Source organism: Leptosomus discolor, chromosome 1, assembly GCF_034619465.1.
Source record: "Leptosomus discolor isolate bLepDis1 chromosome 1, bLepDis1.hap2, whole genome shotgun sequence".
NCBI classification, from domain to species: domain Eukaryota; kingdom Metazoa; phylum Chordata; class Aves; order Leptosomiformes; family Leptosomidae; genus Leptosomus; species Leptosomus discolor.
In genome coordinates this window covers 147092056-147109124 of record NC_141391.1, presented here as the reverse complement: position 1 = coordinate 147109124, position 17069 = coordinate 147092056, and the positions used below count along the sequence as shown (strand labels likewise).

At 37.2% G+C, this 17069-nt stretch overlaps 1 protein-coding gene across 4 annotated transcripts in view; it reads left to right on the top strand.

Annotated features, from left to right (window-relative positions):
• The window catches only part of PLEKHA5 (pleckstrin homology domain containing A5), a 169606-nt gene extending 152968 nt beyond the window's left edge, over positions 1–16638 (top strand). For 2 of the 4 annotated variants that reach the window (XM_086466878.1, XM_086466871.1), the window contains 8 exons: positions 1195–1312; positions 5095–5210; positions 6767–6976; positions 9697–9855; positions 11196–11323; positions 12153–12298; positions 13485–13569; positions 16620–16638. In XM_086466878.1, coding sequence (XP_086323004.1) covers positions 1195–1312; positions 5095–5210; positions 6767–6976; positions 9697–9855; positions 11196–11323; positions 12153–12298; positions 13485–13569; positions 16620–16638 — 981 coding nt within the window. Of the gene's footprint in view, positions 1–455; positions 645–1194; positions 1313–5094; positions 5211–6766; positions 6977–9696; positions 9856–11195; positions 11324–12152; positions 12299–13484; positions 13580–16619 lie in introns of those variants that run through there. The other 2 variants (XM_086466887.1, XM_086466863.1) reach the window with 2 other exon arrangements.
• Positions 16639–17069: the final 431 nt, after the last annotated feature.

The following is a 17069-nucleotide window of genomic DNA, read 5'->3' as shown; positions in this document are numbered from 1 at the left end:
GACATTGTCATGGTTACCTAAAGTGTAAACAGTATACATCTGTCTTGCTTTCTAAACTTTATAAAAGTCTTAATTTATGTAAAAATCTTTTAAAAGATACTGAATTTAATTTTTAAAAGGATGATTCAGAGAGTTCATACATGTCCAACGGAAAGTGCAGGTGTTAGAATTGAAAATCTTGGTAAGCTGAATAATGAAAATGTTGAAGTGTTTGAGTCTAAATGGTAGTAATAAAACAAAATGCAAACTAATGAACAAAAAAATCCCCAAAGAAATACAGAGAAAATAAAGTTCTCTTGGCCTTTTTTTTTTTTTTTTTTTTTAGCGTGACATTGTCCCTTTAATTCCACAATCTGTAGCTGGTGTAGCTATGGTAATATATTTTTCTTTTTAAGTTATAAACAGTTCTAACAGGTGTGCACATCTAAATAAGGTGACTATTCTACAATCTTTAGGAAGAGGAAGTAGTCCCACCTCGTCCTCCACTCCCTCGGTCCTATGACTTTACAGAGCATCCTCCCATAATCCCCCCTCTGCCCAGTGATAGCAGCTCCTTGCTCTGTTATAGCAGGGGCCCAGTACATCTGCCAGAAGAAAAGAAGATTCACCAAGTTCAAGGATATCAGAGAAATGGATCTTACTGTGTAAGTGGCTTAAGCTGCCACATTGTTCGTGAAGCATCCCCCTTCCTTTGCGCAGTCACAGTTTTTTTTGGTCATCTGGCTACTTTTGTGTTACGTTTTTACTTTTGTTTACTTTATAGCTCCATCATTTGCTCTTCACATTTCCCTGTCATATATTCTGCACATATACAAAATGTTTTAATATTTGAATGCTTATATCTGAGTAAATTTCAGAAAATTAGATTATTCTACTCACAAGTTCTTAAAATGCTAGGCTCAGATTCAGTTTTTGCTGAAGGTTTATATAAATTTGTCTCCTGAATATCAATTAAATGAAGGGGGGCGGGAAGCCCTCCACATTTTTATGGCAATTTTTTTTCTGTAATTTCTGAAAGCCTGCAAATGTACTTACTCAAATTAACTACAAAGAAATACTGCAGCAATAGCACTTGAACAATGAAACGTTGTCTTGAAGTGAGAGCGGAGCCGTCACAGAATGTTTTGAGTCTTAAGACATAAATGCTTGTACAAAAATGCCTCTTTATTTACCTCGTGACTTCTTGTTCCTCAGGGTCCTGATTATAGACTTTATAAGAGCGAACCGGAGTTAACTACAGTAGCAGAAGTGGATGAGTCTAATGGCGAAGAAAAAACAGAACAGATTTCAGAATCAGAATCTACTGTTAAAGGTTTGTGCCCAGGCGTGGTGTTTACAACCTTTCAGCCTTTTTCACAAGGAATACAAAGCTTTAACTGTGTTATAGAAGCTGTATCTTTTGTATTTTTGTAGCCTGTCCATTTCTTAATATGATGAACAGCTTCCACTATAAAATAATGATTTAATTATATGACAAGAAAGATTTCAGTCAATTACACCGCAGAAAAATCAAACATTACACTCACCAACAACCCTGAAATCCTTATTGACACCATGTCTAATCACATCACTCACATTCCCCACACACCATTCCCTTGAACAATTACCCATTTTATGTTCTTGCCCTTGAACAATTATTCAGTTTTTGAATCAAGCTCCCGATGTTATGTCACTGGAACGTCCAAAAAGGCAGCACCACAGAATTTTCAGGCTCTCATAAGGCAGGGAAACAATGTCTTTTTCTTTTTTTAATCTTGTAATTGTTGAATTGCCTTCTGTCCTCTGATATAATAGGAATAATGATCATGACCTTGGAGTGTACAGACAATAAAGGTCTTTGCAATTGCTAAATGCTTTAGATTCTTCTCTTCATCTAGCTTCCATAAAAGCTACTAATTGCTTGCTAGAGTCTTTTACCAGGAAGTGCTTCTCAATTCTGTTTGTTAAAACACACAGAATAGTTTGTTAAAGGTGACTTCGGGAAAAGCAGCTTGAGCACCTCCCAAAAACCATATTAAGAGCTTTTAGAAAAAGTAGCTAAACCTACCCATTTTTTTACCGTAACAGTTGATGTTTGCAGAGCCAGCAAGATCACTGTCTTCTGTTCTGGTAGTTTGACTAAGCATGTATGTAGCAGGCTGGTGCAACAGTACCAGAATTTGACCAAGAACTATGATCATGTAAGGATATTATTTTAAACAGAACGGTAGTGGAAGTTTTTTAAACTAAGGTTTAGCATACCTTTTGGGTGTAAACAATGTGAACAGCCCTATGATATATGATACAATTAAGCTTGCACTTACCAGACAATTAGTCATTCAGATTCACTGTGGTATTTGCTGAGGTATAATGTTCACTAGATGTTAATTTTCTTTTAACTTGGTGGCGAAAAATGCAAGGTTTAGCCTGAGGTTTGCTGATTATCAACAACCAAAATTGAGGAAGTTGCCTTTCTGACAACATGCCTTGGTTTTGTTGACCTGTGGCGATCCAGATTATGTATAGTAATTTATGACAAGAGGGAAAATAATTATCAAGACAATATAAGAAAGCTTACACTGACTATATAAAGCAAACCAATACTTGTTGAGCACCCCAATCTGCTTTGTATCTTCTGTAAAGACAGGAGTAATTTTATTATGTCCATTTGTAGAAAAACAGTCCTCAGTAAGGGAAAGCAATAATACAAATTCTTCTAATCTAAATATTATTTAGGGGCAGGGTAGAGAATGACTGCAGTGGTAGCAAGCAAGCAGTGAGAGCCTTTTCATCTTCTTAAACAAGAGAGCGAAGTAAGTTTATCGTAGCTGTGTTTTATCATCCCGTCCACACTTTTGAGCATGTGAATTTTCTAACAAGATATTTCTTGTTCTGGGCATTCAGTTACAGTAACAGTCCCCATGCAGTAGGAAAAATACAACCATTCCTGGTTGGTTAGTTTCCTTATTGTGTGTATGCCGTTGCAGCTATATGCTGTTTCAACACATTTTTATGCAATTCTATCTTAACAGTTTCTAAGCTGAAAAGAAACAAACTCAAAGGCAGCTCATCTCTCTTGCTGTTTTAAGAAGTCATACTTAAATGACATTGTTTCCTATTGAGGGTGGTTCTAAAATTAGTAAATTTCAGAGGAAACTTAAAAATGTTTTTCTAGTTAGTTGTGCACCTTACTGTACTAGACGCTTCTCATGTCAGCCATTTCCCTCTCTTTTCAAACATCAGCAAAGAGAATGTTTTAATGGGGCTATGTAAAGTAACCCTTACAGCTGTCTGCAAGCAGAGGAAATTTACAACCCGAGTCATAAATATAAAGGTGATACAGAAGGAAAATGGACTTCTGCAGTGTTTTATCCTTTTTATGTCTAAAGGAGACCCAAACTGTTGCTTTATAGTTTTTGTTTTGAATGATGGATTTTGCATTCAAATACCTCCAGACTGTTTTGTCAGTCTGTTAAACAATTTGGAGAAAGATTTGAGCCTTCACTGGGTCAATATATTCTCTAAAATCTGTACAACCTCAGGAAAAACAAGGAGAAATAATTTGGCTAGCAAATACATTATATCTATTTTTTTAGGCAAAATCAGCAAGGAAACTTTTTAATAGTTTGATTTCCTCCATGTATCAAGAAGCAAAAATAAGCACATGTAACCAGTGGTGGATATGGTTACAAGTGGACATCAGGACACAGAATATCCTCAGCTCCTGACCAGACGGAGCCTGGCTGCTGCGGTTCCATATCCCTAAGTACAGTGAGCTACAAGGCTGAGGACATAGTCCCACTGTGCACAAGCACAGCCACAGCTAACCATGGCAGATAACTCAAGGAGGTTTGAGAGTGGTGCTATTCCAGGCACCACAGAAACAAGACCAGCACTCGCATGAAAGTGGAACACCCCAAATAGCATGATCCTGTTCTCACTCGCCAGCTAACCAGGCTCAAAGTGTGCTCCCTGATCTCATGCGCATACAGACGTGAGCACACACGCGTGCATACGCACAAACAAGTCCCTCCAAGAGCTGGCCAGACCTATGGTGTCTTCATCTGTGAACTCTCAGTACCTCTGACCTCTCCAGTATCTGAATCCTAGACCTAAGGTCTGTTGGACAGCTGGCTCCCGCACCTTGTATTCTCCTTGCCATCTAGTCTTCTCCTGAGTTCGTTAGCATCTCACAGACAGAAGGCTTCCCCCCCGGTAGCAGGCCAGACCTATGGTCCCTCCAGTAGCCAACCTGCAGACCTGCAGTCTTTCCTGTCTTTGGCCCCCAGACCTATGATCTCTCTGTAGCTACCTCCTACTCTCAGGGTAGCCTGGTGTGAAGATCACTAGCATCTCCTGTGCTCTCATACACAGAAGGGAAAGCATACTCACGTGGAAAATACTTAAGCTTAACGAGAAGATAGGACACACTGCCATGCTAAGGCATGGGGTTTGGTCAGACGAGCATACTGGCAAAGCTGGTCCCTTTTATTCCCCACCTCCTCTCTCTTTTTCCGTACTTGTTTGTTCCTGTCTGCCTTGCTTCATCCCTTCACAGCCTTTGTTTCCTCCCAAATAAACAACCCACCCATAGTTACTTTTGGTTTATTGGTCCCACTTTTGCTAAATTTTCCTTCTTTGACACCGTTATCTAGGTAAGCTTGGCCGTAACTGGTAGCACTGGTGTGGCTACCTAGACACTGCTGGCCTTGTAAACTCTGTTCCACAAAAACTCCCCAGTATGGCTGTCCAATTAGCTGTGAAGTTTGGCTGTTTTTCAGGTAATCCCCCCTCAACTATCTGTGAAATTTAGCCATTCCATAAAGTGCTGTCTAACTTCTGTCTGTTTCTCACAGACAAAGTTTTTATGTTTATATTTTTATGTCCAGCATTTTCTTGTGCCATGTGCAGTAGTTTCCATGTTCTCTTCAGTTAGCTGAACCTCAGGCCAGGGGCTTCCTGCATGCCTTAACAGATGTGATAGTTAAGCATAAAGATCTTCGTTGTCATTTGAAGAATAGTTTCCAAGGTGATAACATGTATCTTCTAGAAAACAGTAAACTGTTTTTGCAATGTTTTGCGTAGCACTTAGTGTATTGCTTTACTGTTTTGCAGGCTCACATTTTCCTGTGGGAGTTGTGCCACCCAGAACCAAATCGCCAACGCCAGAGTCTTCAACAATAGCATCCTATGTCACCTTGAGGAAGAATAAGAAGATAGATCTAAGAACGGTACTTTAAATTAACCTTTGAGCATTAGTGGGTAGTTATGTGTTAATTTCTAAGTTTAATTTCTGTAGTTACTTAAAAAGTTATAGTTACATTTTTAATTTTCTTTACATAAAATTCACTGGTATAAAAATATACTAGGTTCATGGAGACAGCTGTAGAAAGAATGACAACATTATAAAGGTCATGTATGTTAAACTGCACAGAGATTTCACTACACTCGAACTGGGCAAGAACTAAATGAAAATGATAAATCTACTAAGCTACTGAAGTTCACGCTTGAGTTGAAAGAACAGGAAGAATCTTTGGTTAAAACTTATGAAGGACTTGTACTTGGCAATGTAACAGCCCTTGTATAACAAATACTGGTTTTATTTATTTTATTACTAAAATTATTTGGGGGGAAAAACAAGCAGACAGAAAATAAGGATACAGTAAGCAATATGGAGGTAATAAGCCTGGAATTTCAGATTAGAATGTCCTCTAGTCTCTGGGTTGAAGACAGAGGTTTACAGGTAGTTCAGGCAAAAGGGGGAAAAGTTTTGCCATAGTTGTTAGATGAATAGAAAAGGAGAAGTTGTAGGAAAGAATAGGAGAAGAAAGAGAAATTCACAGGATGTTGGCTGGAGAAAGAATACCACTTTTGAGAAGTGAAATCAGTTACTGTGAATGTGCTGAATGCAGCTGATTAGCCAGAAGTAATTTTTTTTTTTTTTCTATCCTACCAAGTACAGAACTATCTGAAAATCAGTGAATTTCCAGAACAGAGTGGGTAAAGTGACGGTTATTATTTTGGGAATAATATAATGCTTAGGATTACAGATTTTTAAGTGATGATAAATTCATAGAATCATTTAGGTTGGAAAAGACCTGTAAGATCATCGAATCTAACCGCAAACCTAACACTGCCAAGTCCACCACTAAACCATGTCCCTAAGTGCTGCATCTACACATCTTTTAAACACCTCCAGGGATGGTGACTCAACCACTTCCCTGGGCAGCCTGTTCCAGTGTTTGACAGCCCTTTCAGTGAAGAAATATTTCCTAATATCAATCTAAACCTCCCCTGGTGCAACTTGAGGCCATTTCATTTTGTTTTAGCCTGCACTTGCCATTAAATAATGGCCAGCTGTAGTTTTTCATGAAATAAAAAGGCAGAAATCACTATTAGATCAACTGGTATAAATGTCCTGGATCATTAAATTTCGATTATGTTTCTGTCTCAGTCAAGTAACTTAGGTTTGCCCGTTGTGTAATGTCTGGTAAATTGTTTCGACTTGATAGGATGGCTTTGAGAGAGCACCTCCCCGTTATCTTAATGTTTATCTTTGGTGGTGGTAATGTCACTGTTCAAAAAAAGCAAATTATTCCTTTTATTTTGAATTTCAGTGTTCATTTATTAATAATTGGTTCTTGTACTTTCTTCACATACATAGGAGACCTTTACTTGTCCACTATTTTTCTGTTTTTCAGTAAATCATTAGGTGATCTTTTGTGATAAGCTAAACAGCTTAGACTCTTGCTTTTTTAAAACAAATACATATATTCTTCCATTTAAGGAAAGACCAAGAAGTGCAGTGGAGCAGCTGTGTCTTGCAGAAAGCACACGGCCTCGAATGACTGTGGAGGAACAGATGGAAAGAATAAAGAGACACCAACAAGCTTGCCTGAGAGAGAAGAGAAAAGGACTCAATATTATTGGTGTTTCAGACCAATCTCCTTCACAGAGTCTGTCATTTGTCAGAGATAATCCGTTCAAATTGGCACAGGTGGGACCTACATTACTGAAAAACTTTAATGTGCCCAATTACCAAAAAAAGTTACAAAATTGTTCTTTTTCCAAAATCACATGATAATATAGGTGTCTATTTGAGGCTGCTTGTATAGAGTAACAGTCTCAATTCTCTGCCATACACAAGACAGGGAGAAGACGATCTTCATGCTTATACCTAATGGTAGTTGAAGTCACTTCTTTGTCTTTTTGGAAACAAGTAGTTCAAATCTACATATGTTTGATTATGCATTGTGATGTTTGTTAACAGGGTTTTTTGTCAAATGTAGCAAACAACATGAAATTGAAAGCTTTGTGACTCAAAGCAGTGTCAGGGAGAATCATGATTCAGTTGATGTATAAATTATGAAGATTTTTCTGCCATGTAATATATTCAGACATCTGTAACATTTTTAGGTAGGAATGTATATTTCTGATGATAGCTCCTAACTGGTGCTGTTTTGCTGTGGTTTTTGAGCCCATAACTACATAAAAATAGAATCCTTAGTTTTGTTTTCACTCAAACAGTTAAGGCAAAGAAGTGAGTTTATTAAGTGGTTACAGGTGGGGAGAGAGGAGGAATTTATAACTGCTTGTCATTACCCAGGAAATACTATCCTGAATATATGTCTAGAAAAAAATAATAAAAAAACGAACCCTAAACCAAACTAACAAACAAAATACCCCACGCCACTTCAGGACAAAAATACCAGATTCAGGGTAGCAGATGTTAGACAGCCTACTACTTTCTAACTGCGAAGAATTAGTTTTCTTTTTCAATAGCTTGAGGGAGTTATCTTTTTTTTTTTTTCCCTAATCTTCTGGCATGCTTTTTTCCGCAGACCACACTGGTTTTGGTTTCTTTTTTTATTTATTTTTTACACTGTCATGGAAATACCTTCTTTTATGTTTCATAACATTTTAACATCTGATTTTCCAAAACCAGATTAAATGCATTGCACTGTTAAGAAGTCACGCATTGCCAAATAAGTCTTAGGTTTGGGGGTTTTGTTGGCTCTGAGCATGCTAAACTGCCTTCAGAGCTATGCAAAAATTACTTTTCCTTCAACAGCGCTGGATCCCCCAAAGACACTGAACTTAAGTTTTGCCTTTGCATTAGAGCATCTGTATTTGAGATGACATCATGGATGTTGTATATGAAGGGGGCTCCTACAAATATCTTTGTGATTAACACTGCCTTTTCCAAGAAAAGGATGTGCAAAGCAAAGCTTTGCAGATGTTTCTTTTTGTAGTTTTTACGGAGGTGTTTGAGCTTTACCACTTCCCTACGGTATCATTTTATACCTCAAGGTGGGGAAACTGCGGCGATGTCTCTGTCATACCTGGTTAGCCAGCACGTGGGGAGCAGAGTGGGCGAAGTGGACAAATCCTCTGTGCCAGCACAACTTGGTGTACAGAACTCAAAAGAATTTTGTTCATGTCAGCATGTTCTGTAGTCTTCTGTGTGAAATCAGTGCTACGTGGAGAAGAAATTTATAGAATAAGTTAGAACTTGTCTGAATTGAATATTTAGCTAGCAGTCCGTGCTACAAAATCACTTTGTTTATCACAACTTTAATTCTTCCAGAACACTGTTTGGCAAAAAGCCCCAAGATGAGGTATTACTGTAGTAATAGCTCTTATTTTTAAAAGCATAATTTCTGTGCCTATTGATTTTTACACAGAAAAATGCTGCAATGGCATTAACTGCTGAAAGTCTTTTCAACAGGGGTTTGATTATTTAAGAATTGGAGGGGAAAAAAGGATTTTATAAACAGTCCACTGTGTCATTTTTAAGTGATTACCAAAATACAAAAGGAAGTTTCTTCACAATTGTTATTTTTGGGACAAGTGTATGATATGGGTGCATGTTTAGTTAGGAAAGTAGAGGGATTGATTTGTGAACTGGCTTACGTGAAATTTCCTCTTAACAGAGTGCATGTGCTAAATCACAGGAATTCAGCCACAAGATTTACTACTTTCATGGCTCCTATTTTCTCTAGCCCTAGTACTCAGTTTGGTAAGACGTATATGAACCTCACTTCAGTGCAGTTTGCTACTCTGCCAACATAATATTCGCAGTCCACAATCTTAGGTCACCTCTCCCATCCTTCCTCAAAATTTTTATATCAAATTTTTCTAGGTGCAATGCATGTATTTTTAAGAAATAAGTAATGTCCTCTTGCCATTATCAAATGCTATATTGTTCTCTGTTGAATCAGTTAACAGCATAGGCTTGGAAGATACCCAAGATAACTGGAGAAAGTGCGCGTGGGTGCACTGTGGATTTTGTACTGAGAGCAGATTTTTATCCATCCTTTTTTTTTTTTAACCAGGAATAGCTATTTTTTTTAAAAAAAACAGTGCTTATGAATGCAAATAAGAATGCTAGTAAGCCTGTGTGTGACTAAGTCAAATATGAATGAAGTTTCAGAAGATAAAAGTGACTCACTGGAGATTGGGGGCGGGGGGCAGTGCAGAAATTACAATAATCTTACAGAGAAAAAGAATTGTTAGAGAGGCTGAACTGTTTTGAAATGTACAAAAATGAGCAAATTCCAAGTGCTTAACAATTTCCATTTTCCTTATTGCAAGGTAGTATACTTAAGGGGTTTTAAGTATTTTTTTGTTATCGCAGTCAGAGGAGAGCGCAAAACTCGGAACAGAGACTGTGATAAATTTTTTAAGAATACGTCTATATATCAATTTGTTCCACAGAATCGAAAAAAGGATGATACTGTATCTAGTAACGTAAAGGAATTAGAGAGCACCAGTAGAGAAAATAATTTGAAACAAAATAATGAAAGTCCTGGAGAAGAAATAGTGCAACTAAAACATGATGGAGAACAAGAACATAATTCACGTTTTACTAAAGAGGTACTAAACTGTCTCTTACTGAACTGTTCATCGGCCTGTCTTGCAGCAGAAAGATATTTTGAGCCACAGACAGCAGAGCATGGGAAATTGAGCCAGTTCCTTTTGTTTGGAAGATTTAGATTTCTTTTTGGGTATAACAAATACATCCAACAAAAATAGAAGCGCCAAATTGTGTCAGATCTGTCTATAGCTGAGATAGTGAATTTTCTGGTATATGGATTTCCTAAATTTCTTTTTACTTAGCTTTATCTGTTACTATCATGATTGACTGGAAAATTACAAAATTATAGTCTTCACTTCTTTGGAAACAGAACCAATACTAATGCATCTTTAAATAATAATCATTGATCTGTTCATTGCTTAAGATATCTCAGTGTCGTTTTTGACAATCATTTAATACACCTGACTTTTTTGTTTGGTTGGCTATAGTGTTTTTGTTTGGTTGGCTATAGTGCCTCAGTTTATAGGAAGCAGGATAAAGCTGACACAACAATTTATACACGGAAGTAGGCAGTAGCTCTGGTTTGTGCTGTTTGGTCACTGGATTGATTTCTGTCTTGAAATAGTCTCAAACTCACTTGGCAGTGAGATACCTTGGTGTTTCTGGTACTAAAGTGACCTGAATGCTCAGCAAAAACAGTCAGACTGTGAAGAATAGATTACTGGAGTTGTTTCTACTAATCGTGTTCTGCTTATAGTTTAATATGTTTTTTAAATCTTGTGTAGAGGGGTTTTTTTTCTTCTTTTCTATCCATATTCTTTAATTTATCATCCTTTACTTTTCCTTTTCCTCACTCGTTTTTCCTTTTGTTTTCCTATTTTATATTTAATTTTTTTAAACATGTCTGATGGAGAATGGTATAAAATCAGATAATAATCTGTTGTTATACTTTAAAAACACTTCTTATTGAGAGTTAAGTATGCAAATCTTTTAAAGGAAAATTATGTATTACACTTACGTTGGTTATATCTAATCAGACCTTTAAAAGCAATGTTCAGGCTTCCCAGCAATATATTCCAGTAGCTGGAATCTCTGTTGGGGTTGTAAAGAGAAGGGGTAGCATGAAAAAATAGGCAGACTGCAATCCAAAGAGTTCAGATAAGTTCTGGAAGTTATTAAGCCGAGCCCTGCCCATTGGCTCTGGTATAAGTTTCAGGATAACTCTATTAACTTGAATGGTATTGATAAAAATTTCTTAAGTTATGTAATTCTGAGTTACTAAGTATACATGATGGCAAAATTTGTCTGTTAATAAAACTGTTTCCTGATACTGTATTTCTTATCTGCCACTTCGTATGTGTAACAGCTTTTTGTTTCATTATTTCGATTTTTTTTATAGCTGACAAAAACTGATGATCTTTTATCAGATGCACATGTTGTATCTGACTCAAAAGAACTGAGTAATGAAGAGAAAGCAGAAAAGGAAAAGAAAAATAAATTGGAAGAAATACATGATGGTGATATAAGGTAAAAATAAAACAAGATGTTCAGAGGCTATTTTAAACTTGCACATTGTATTTATTAGCTGAACGGACCAAGCAACTAATAAAATACTGCCATAAATACTTAAAGGTATATTTATATGTTTTTGAGTGGTTTACATATAGAGAAATCTGGTGAGAAACCTAACCACTGCAAGGGTTCAGTAAGAGGTGATGAGTTGGAGGGTGAACCAATGTTTATTTTCAAGTATTGCCCCAGTTATAAACAGAATATGTTCATAATCCTTGCTTTGGGATACAAAATGTGTTTAGTAATGTCAGCTCAAGCTTTCTATCAGTTTATTATGAAAGCTTCAGCCAGGGCTTCCATAGCGAGCTCTCTAGTGCTGCTATTTAGGAGCAGACTAAACAGCTTATTCTAGATCTCCTGCTTTTAACTTTTGTTTCCCTAGTTTGGAGCATTGCTGAATTAGAGCAATATTGTGTCTAGGATATTCCTCTTTAAGGATTCCTAACTGTAGTGTAAATTGCACTGCAGGTCCTAAGTGAGTTCTTACATTAGGTCATAACTTTCTCACAGCAGCCTTCAGCAAAATAGATATCTTGCAGTAGGAAACTGCATGAGTATATAAAGGAAAGGAATTCAGTTTCCAGAACTGTTTGGGGTTTTTTTAAGTCTAACTTTGCAAGGTAGAAGGGTTTCAAAATACCTGATTAATTTATATTACACAAACTTGCATGTTGCAACTTTTTTCTAGTAGCAGAAGAAAATTAAATTGTAACTCCTATACTTAGTGGTTAACACCTGAAATTAAGTTAGCGTGAGTTCTAAACACTGTGCTTTTTTTCACCAGCTTGCAGTGTGTGACCACAGTTACAAACCACAAACCCAAAACCAGCTCAGAGGAAAGTGAAGTAGTTAGTGCTCAAGAGCAAGAAGGGATTATGTCTTCCTTTGAATTAGCAGCACAGTCTTCAAAAGGAAATCAGGCAACAGCAGGTACGGAAAAGTTTGACTGAAGCACGGCTTACACAACACATCTGTAAAGCTTTATTTTGTTTTGGTTATGTCTTTTGATGCTCTGAAACCCTTGCAAATTGAAAGTGCTGAGCTAGTCTAGATGTCAAGCGTATGGTTTAATAACATAGAGAAAAATAGTTTCCCCGCGGACAATTACAGAAATTCCATTTTTCTGAGGTTTTAATGTAGAATTTGTGGTTGCATTTCATTAAGGGAATTGAATATCTATTGCCAGAAATTGAGTCATACTATAGTTGTTGGTTGGAGCAAATCCTTCCCTGTTCATCTTGTAGAACAGCATCTCAATCCTGGATATGTATAGATTGTTTACCCTTGCCTCCTTGCTAATGGATGGCCTCAGGTATGCCAAGATTGAGCAATCCTTGAGAGTTTCCAATATATCTAGTAGATTTTGAACTAGCAAGTAAAAGACCCCAGTTTGTTCATGTTTTCAGGAGCAACAAAAGATGAAGAAACAGAAAACACTAGATGATTGGTAAAACAACTGGTGGTGTACTACTTTGCAAGAAGAGAAGGCTGGAATAAAGCAAAATCGTTTGGGAAATTGAGGGGAAAAAAAAGAGGGGAGTGTGTAGGAGAGGAAGAAGATAAAATTTTAAACATTATTAGTATATTTGGTGATGGGAATGGTTATGTAAACCAAATGGTTCAATTTATGGATATAAAAGGTGACCTGGACCTTTGTAGTGCAGTCAGCAATCTGTTCTGTGACTTGATAATCAAAACCAGAACTTGTAAATACATTTTATAGTGCTCAGCAGAATAGAAAATGCTTAGTTAATCTGAGCTGGGGTATAAAAGTGGGTCTGGGAGTATCACGACTAGTTAAATTTTACTTTTTTTTTTCCTCTCTCTTTGCAATGTAACACATCAGCATTCATACCTCCATTGTTTGTTCCTTTGGTGTTCTACTAGTCATTTATAGGCCTGAGTAATGATCTTTCTTGAGAACAGCTGTGCTCTCCCCTGAAGTTGTGCTTATTGTGCTGATCAGATTTTAAGTCTTTACTTGTGTATCTTTAATTTGGTTCTGCTTGTATTTATTATGGCTTGAAGTGGTGGTTTTCAAGCTTATATTTATTATGGTCTGAAATCATGCCTTCTGTAACTTGTATTCTTATTTGTCTTGCTGTATGACTTGCAGTGAAAAGCTTGCCTTCTTCACCAGAGTCATCACTGTCGCCAGCTCCATCTACACAGACACAGCTCACAGAAGGATCACATTTCATGTGTGTATAGTTGCAGAGAAGTACGTGGTTTTTTCCCACCCCTCCTGCCATCTTCTTAATATTTTTCTAAGTATATGTATTCTAGTTATTCTTCCCAGAAACATTTGTAGACAATGCTTGGCGAGACAAAGTTCTCTGCAGTGTTGAATATAAACTAACCAGAAAACAAACCAATTACATGTATTGATTTGCTTGCAAGTAATGAATTCTCTATCCAAGTACAAAGAGAAAGGACTAATTGGCTTATCAAGCACATTCTGCACAACTGGCAAGATAATAGCCCTTTGAATTACATGAGAGACCTAAGCTGTTACAAAACAGAAACCCAGTTAAGGTGTGAGCATCAGTGCTCGGGTGCAAATGAACCTTGATGCTTCAGTCATTGTAATTGGCAACTAGAGCTCCATCTTAGTGCTGCTGCTTAGGAGGGAATGGTCTGATGGCCCAAGGAGTTTATGGTTTAAGACATGGATGACTCAGGCATGACAAACAGGAAGGGAAGAAAGGAGGATGGAAGAAATGTAACAATTGCAAAACTTTTTTTGCTCTTTCTATAGAGATAGGCCTACACAGCTTCTCTTCCCTTGTTATAGTAGGTGACTTCTTCTAGGAATCAAGTCAGAAAGCATGAGTTAGGCTAGATTTACATGTTCCGACCTGTAGTGTTACCTACTTAATGAATGGAAATATAAGTAAGTATATTTCTTTATGCAAGTATTAAAAGAAATTAATAGGATACCAGTGTGAATACTTCAGCACTTTACCAGCATTTAGATCAGTCCACATTTCTTTGTTGTCAGGAAGTACCTGTTTAAATAAGCGTTTAATGAAAGAATGAGCTGTGTTTCAATGGTAATTTTAAATGCCATAGCTAAGGTAACTTAAGAAAACTTTAAAATCGAGATGGTTTCAGTCATTTAGCATGAGGAGATCCAAAAATGCAGTTTTTCATTTACTGTCCCAATCTCCATTGCCAAGCTTTCATCTTAGCAAAATTAGATGACTTATTAATCACAGACACCTTTCTTGTATGAACTATGGGCAGGAAAATATTTATTCTTCACCAAGAAAAAAAGGAAATTATTTTCAACTTTTTCTCCTTTTGAGAGAGTGGAAAATGCACTCTTCACATTCAGTACTGCCACCTGTGTTGCTGGCTTCCTAATGGATGTGGTCTGTCATGATTAGGTTTAGCTCAGACATTTGGACTTCTATTCAAAAGTTTTATTACAAAAATATTTTTAAAAGATAAGTGGGACTATTCAGATTTTTCTGAAAATAGTGATTTGTGTTAATGCTTTTCAGTTTCACCGTATAAATACACATGCATTTATCACACATCTTCTTTTTAAGTAGCACAAACATTACCCCATCCACTCAATTTCAGGTCAGCAGTGAAACTGAAACTACACTGCTGAGTTCCGTCCATAGCCACAGCACGCCTGTCTTGAAAGGGGAAGCGACCTGTAACTTCAACAGAAATTTATTACCGATTGCATTAAGTTGCTTTCCGCTTTTGTCATCAGCTCCAATGATCAGATCAGCAAATTGATTTTCTTAAGGGTTTATGCTAAACATGAGACTAGCAAAAGTGAAGCACTCATATAGTGATGTTCTTTGTAACTTAATGCCCAAGCCTTGACATCCCACAGCGTGGTGTATCCTCCCAGGTAATGCTGCAGCTGTAACATTAAGTTACAGTTCAGTACGATTTTACAAATAGGCCTTAATCGCTTATGACAAAACGTTGCACCTGGGATGGCGCTGGTAAAACTAACGCTCTGCTTACCCATGCCTCACGGTAATGAAGGAAGGGTTCTAGAACTTGAAATATGTTTATTTTGGCTGTTCAGTATTTGAATTGAGTTGGAAAAAGCATTCAGTGATGTGCAAATATATTCCACGTTTCTTTGCTGCCCTTGATGCCTCTGTTGGTTGTTTCCTAGGAGCTCCAAAACAAATTCATGCCATGGGCTGGGCCTAGTATACATAGGAGATGTGTGAAGCGGTATTTACTGCCCCTCACCTTCTGGGGCTGCTGTTCCAGTATTCCAGGGCTGTTGCGCTTTGCCGGAAGGCAGCTCTTTTTAACATGTGAGCGCTCAGTGTCTCTCAGATGCAAGAAATCCCGTGCAGCAGAGGGAACTTCGGAGCTCTGGGATCAGCCCTGTTCACATGCAACCAAATTTTTCAGGCAGCATCTGGAAAATGTGTGGTAGATTTCAGAGAATGGTGAGGTAATACCTATATTTGGCTTTTATGGTCAATTAGTAAACTGATACTCTTGGCACAATGCCAGGGGAATTTGACGTAGGAAATTGGTGGCATAGGATATTGTAGGACTAAGGAAAAACCCATTAACACAAAAGCTGCTTTCTTTGTCACGACTCTTGCTTTGCAGAGGCAAACCTGGATGTGCACCACTAACATTGTTGCATTCTAAGCATTACATTTACACTGAGTAATGGAGGGGTAATGAAATGTCATACAGGCACCTGAATCCAAAGCTCAGAAACGTTTTTACTAACAAACTCTTAAAAGCTATTTATGGAAGTCCTTTTAGCAATTGCCAAAATGCAGCAAGCTCTGGGTGGAGCACTTGAACTTCAGAACACCTTGCAGCTATGCTGCCATTATGGTGTAGCAACTGAATAATACTGCATCCCTTTTCAAACTGTGACTGTCGCTTGTAAGAGCAATTAGGGTCTTTGCTATTATTACCAGGTTTATATGAAGAACATTTGGATGTGGCCATGTACAACAGGATAAAACTCAGAATAAACAGGCTTTCATACAAAGTTCTGTGAATTTGAAAAACAAGCTTGCTTTTGCATCTTGCTGCCAAAGTATCTTGACAGCAGTATTATTCATCAGAAAAACTGATTTTGGAAAGAACTGATTTCTAAGATGCTTTATTATGTTCTACACCATTGATAAGACCTGCTAGGATGAGGTCAGAAATTCCTTGCTGTGTTTAATCCCAGGAGTTGCTTTATATGATACTCTGTTGTTGCTAAAATAGAGTAACTTAATCTATGTCTGTCTTTCAGCACTAATGGCTTCTGTTGAAACAATTCATGCCTGAGATGTATGGACCTGACCTATGAAAATATGAGAAGATATTGTACAGTATATTTTAAATCTATGAAATTCATAGTTCTGATGCTTTTGGCCACAGAGCATCATTTTATCACTTCCTGGAAAATGTTTATTCCAAGAGAGCTTTAAATGGCCCACATGTACACTCAACAACCTTCAGATTGTTCTCCTGATACCAGCTTGCTGCTATGATTTCTGTGCACATAAAATAAAGGCTTTTTTTCATGTGCAGCCTCCAGTCAGAACTTTTTTTGGTATTCTCCAGAATTTAATGTTCTTTTAATGATGGATCATATAAGTTTACTTTTTTGCTTCTTTTACACACATAACAGTTAATTTTACATATCACCACTAAACCTTGTTTCACACTTTTTCGACACTACAATTTATTGTTTTAACAT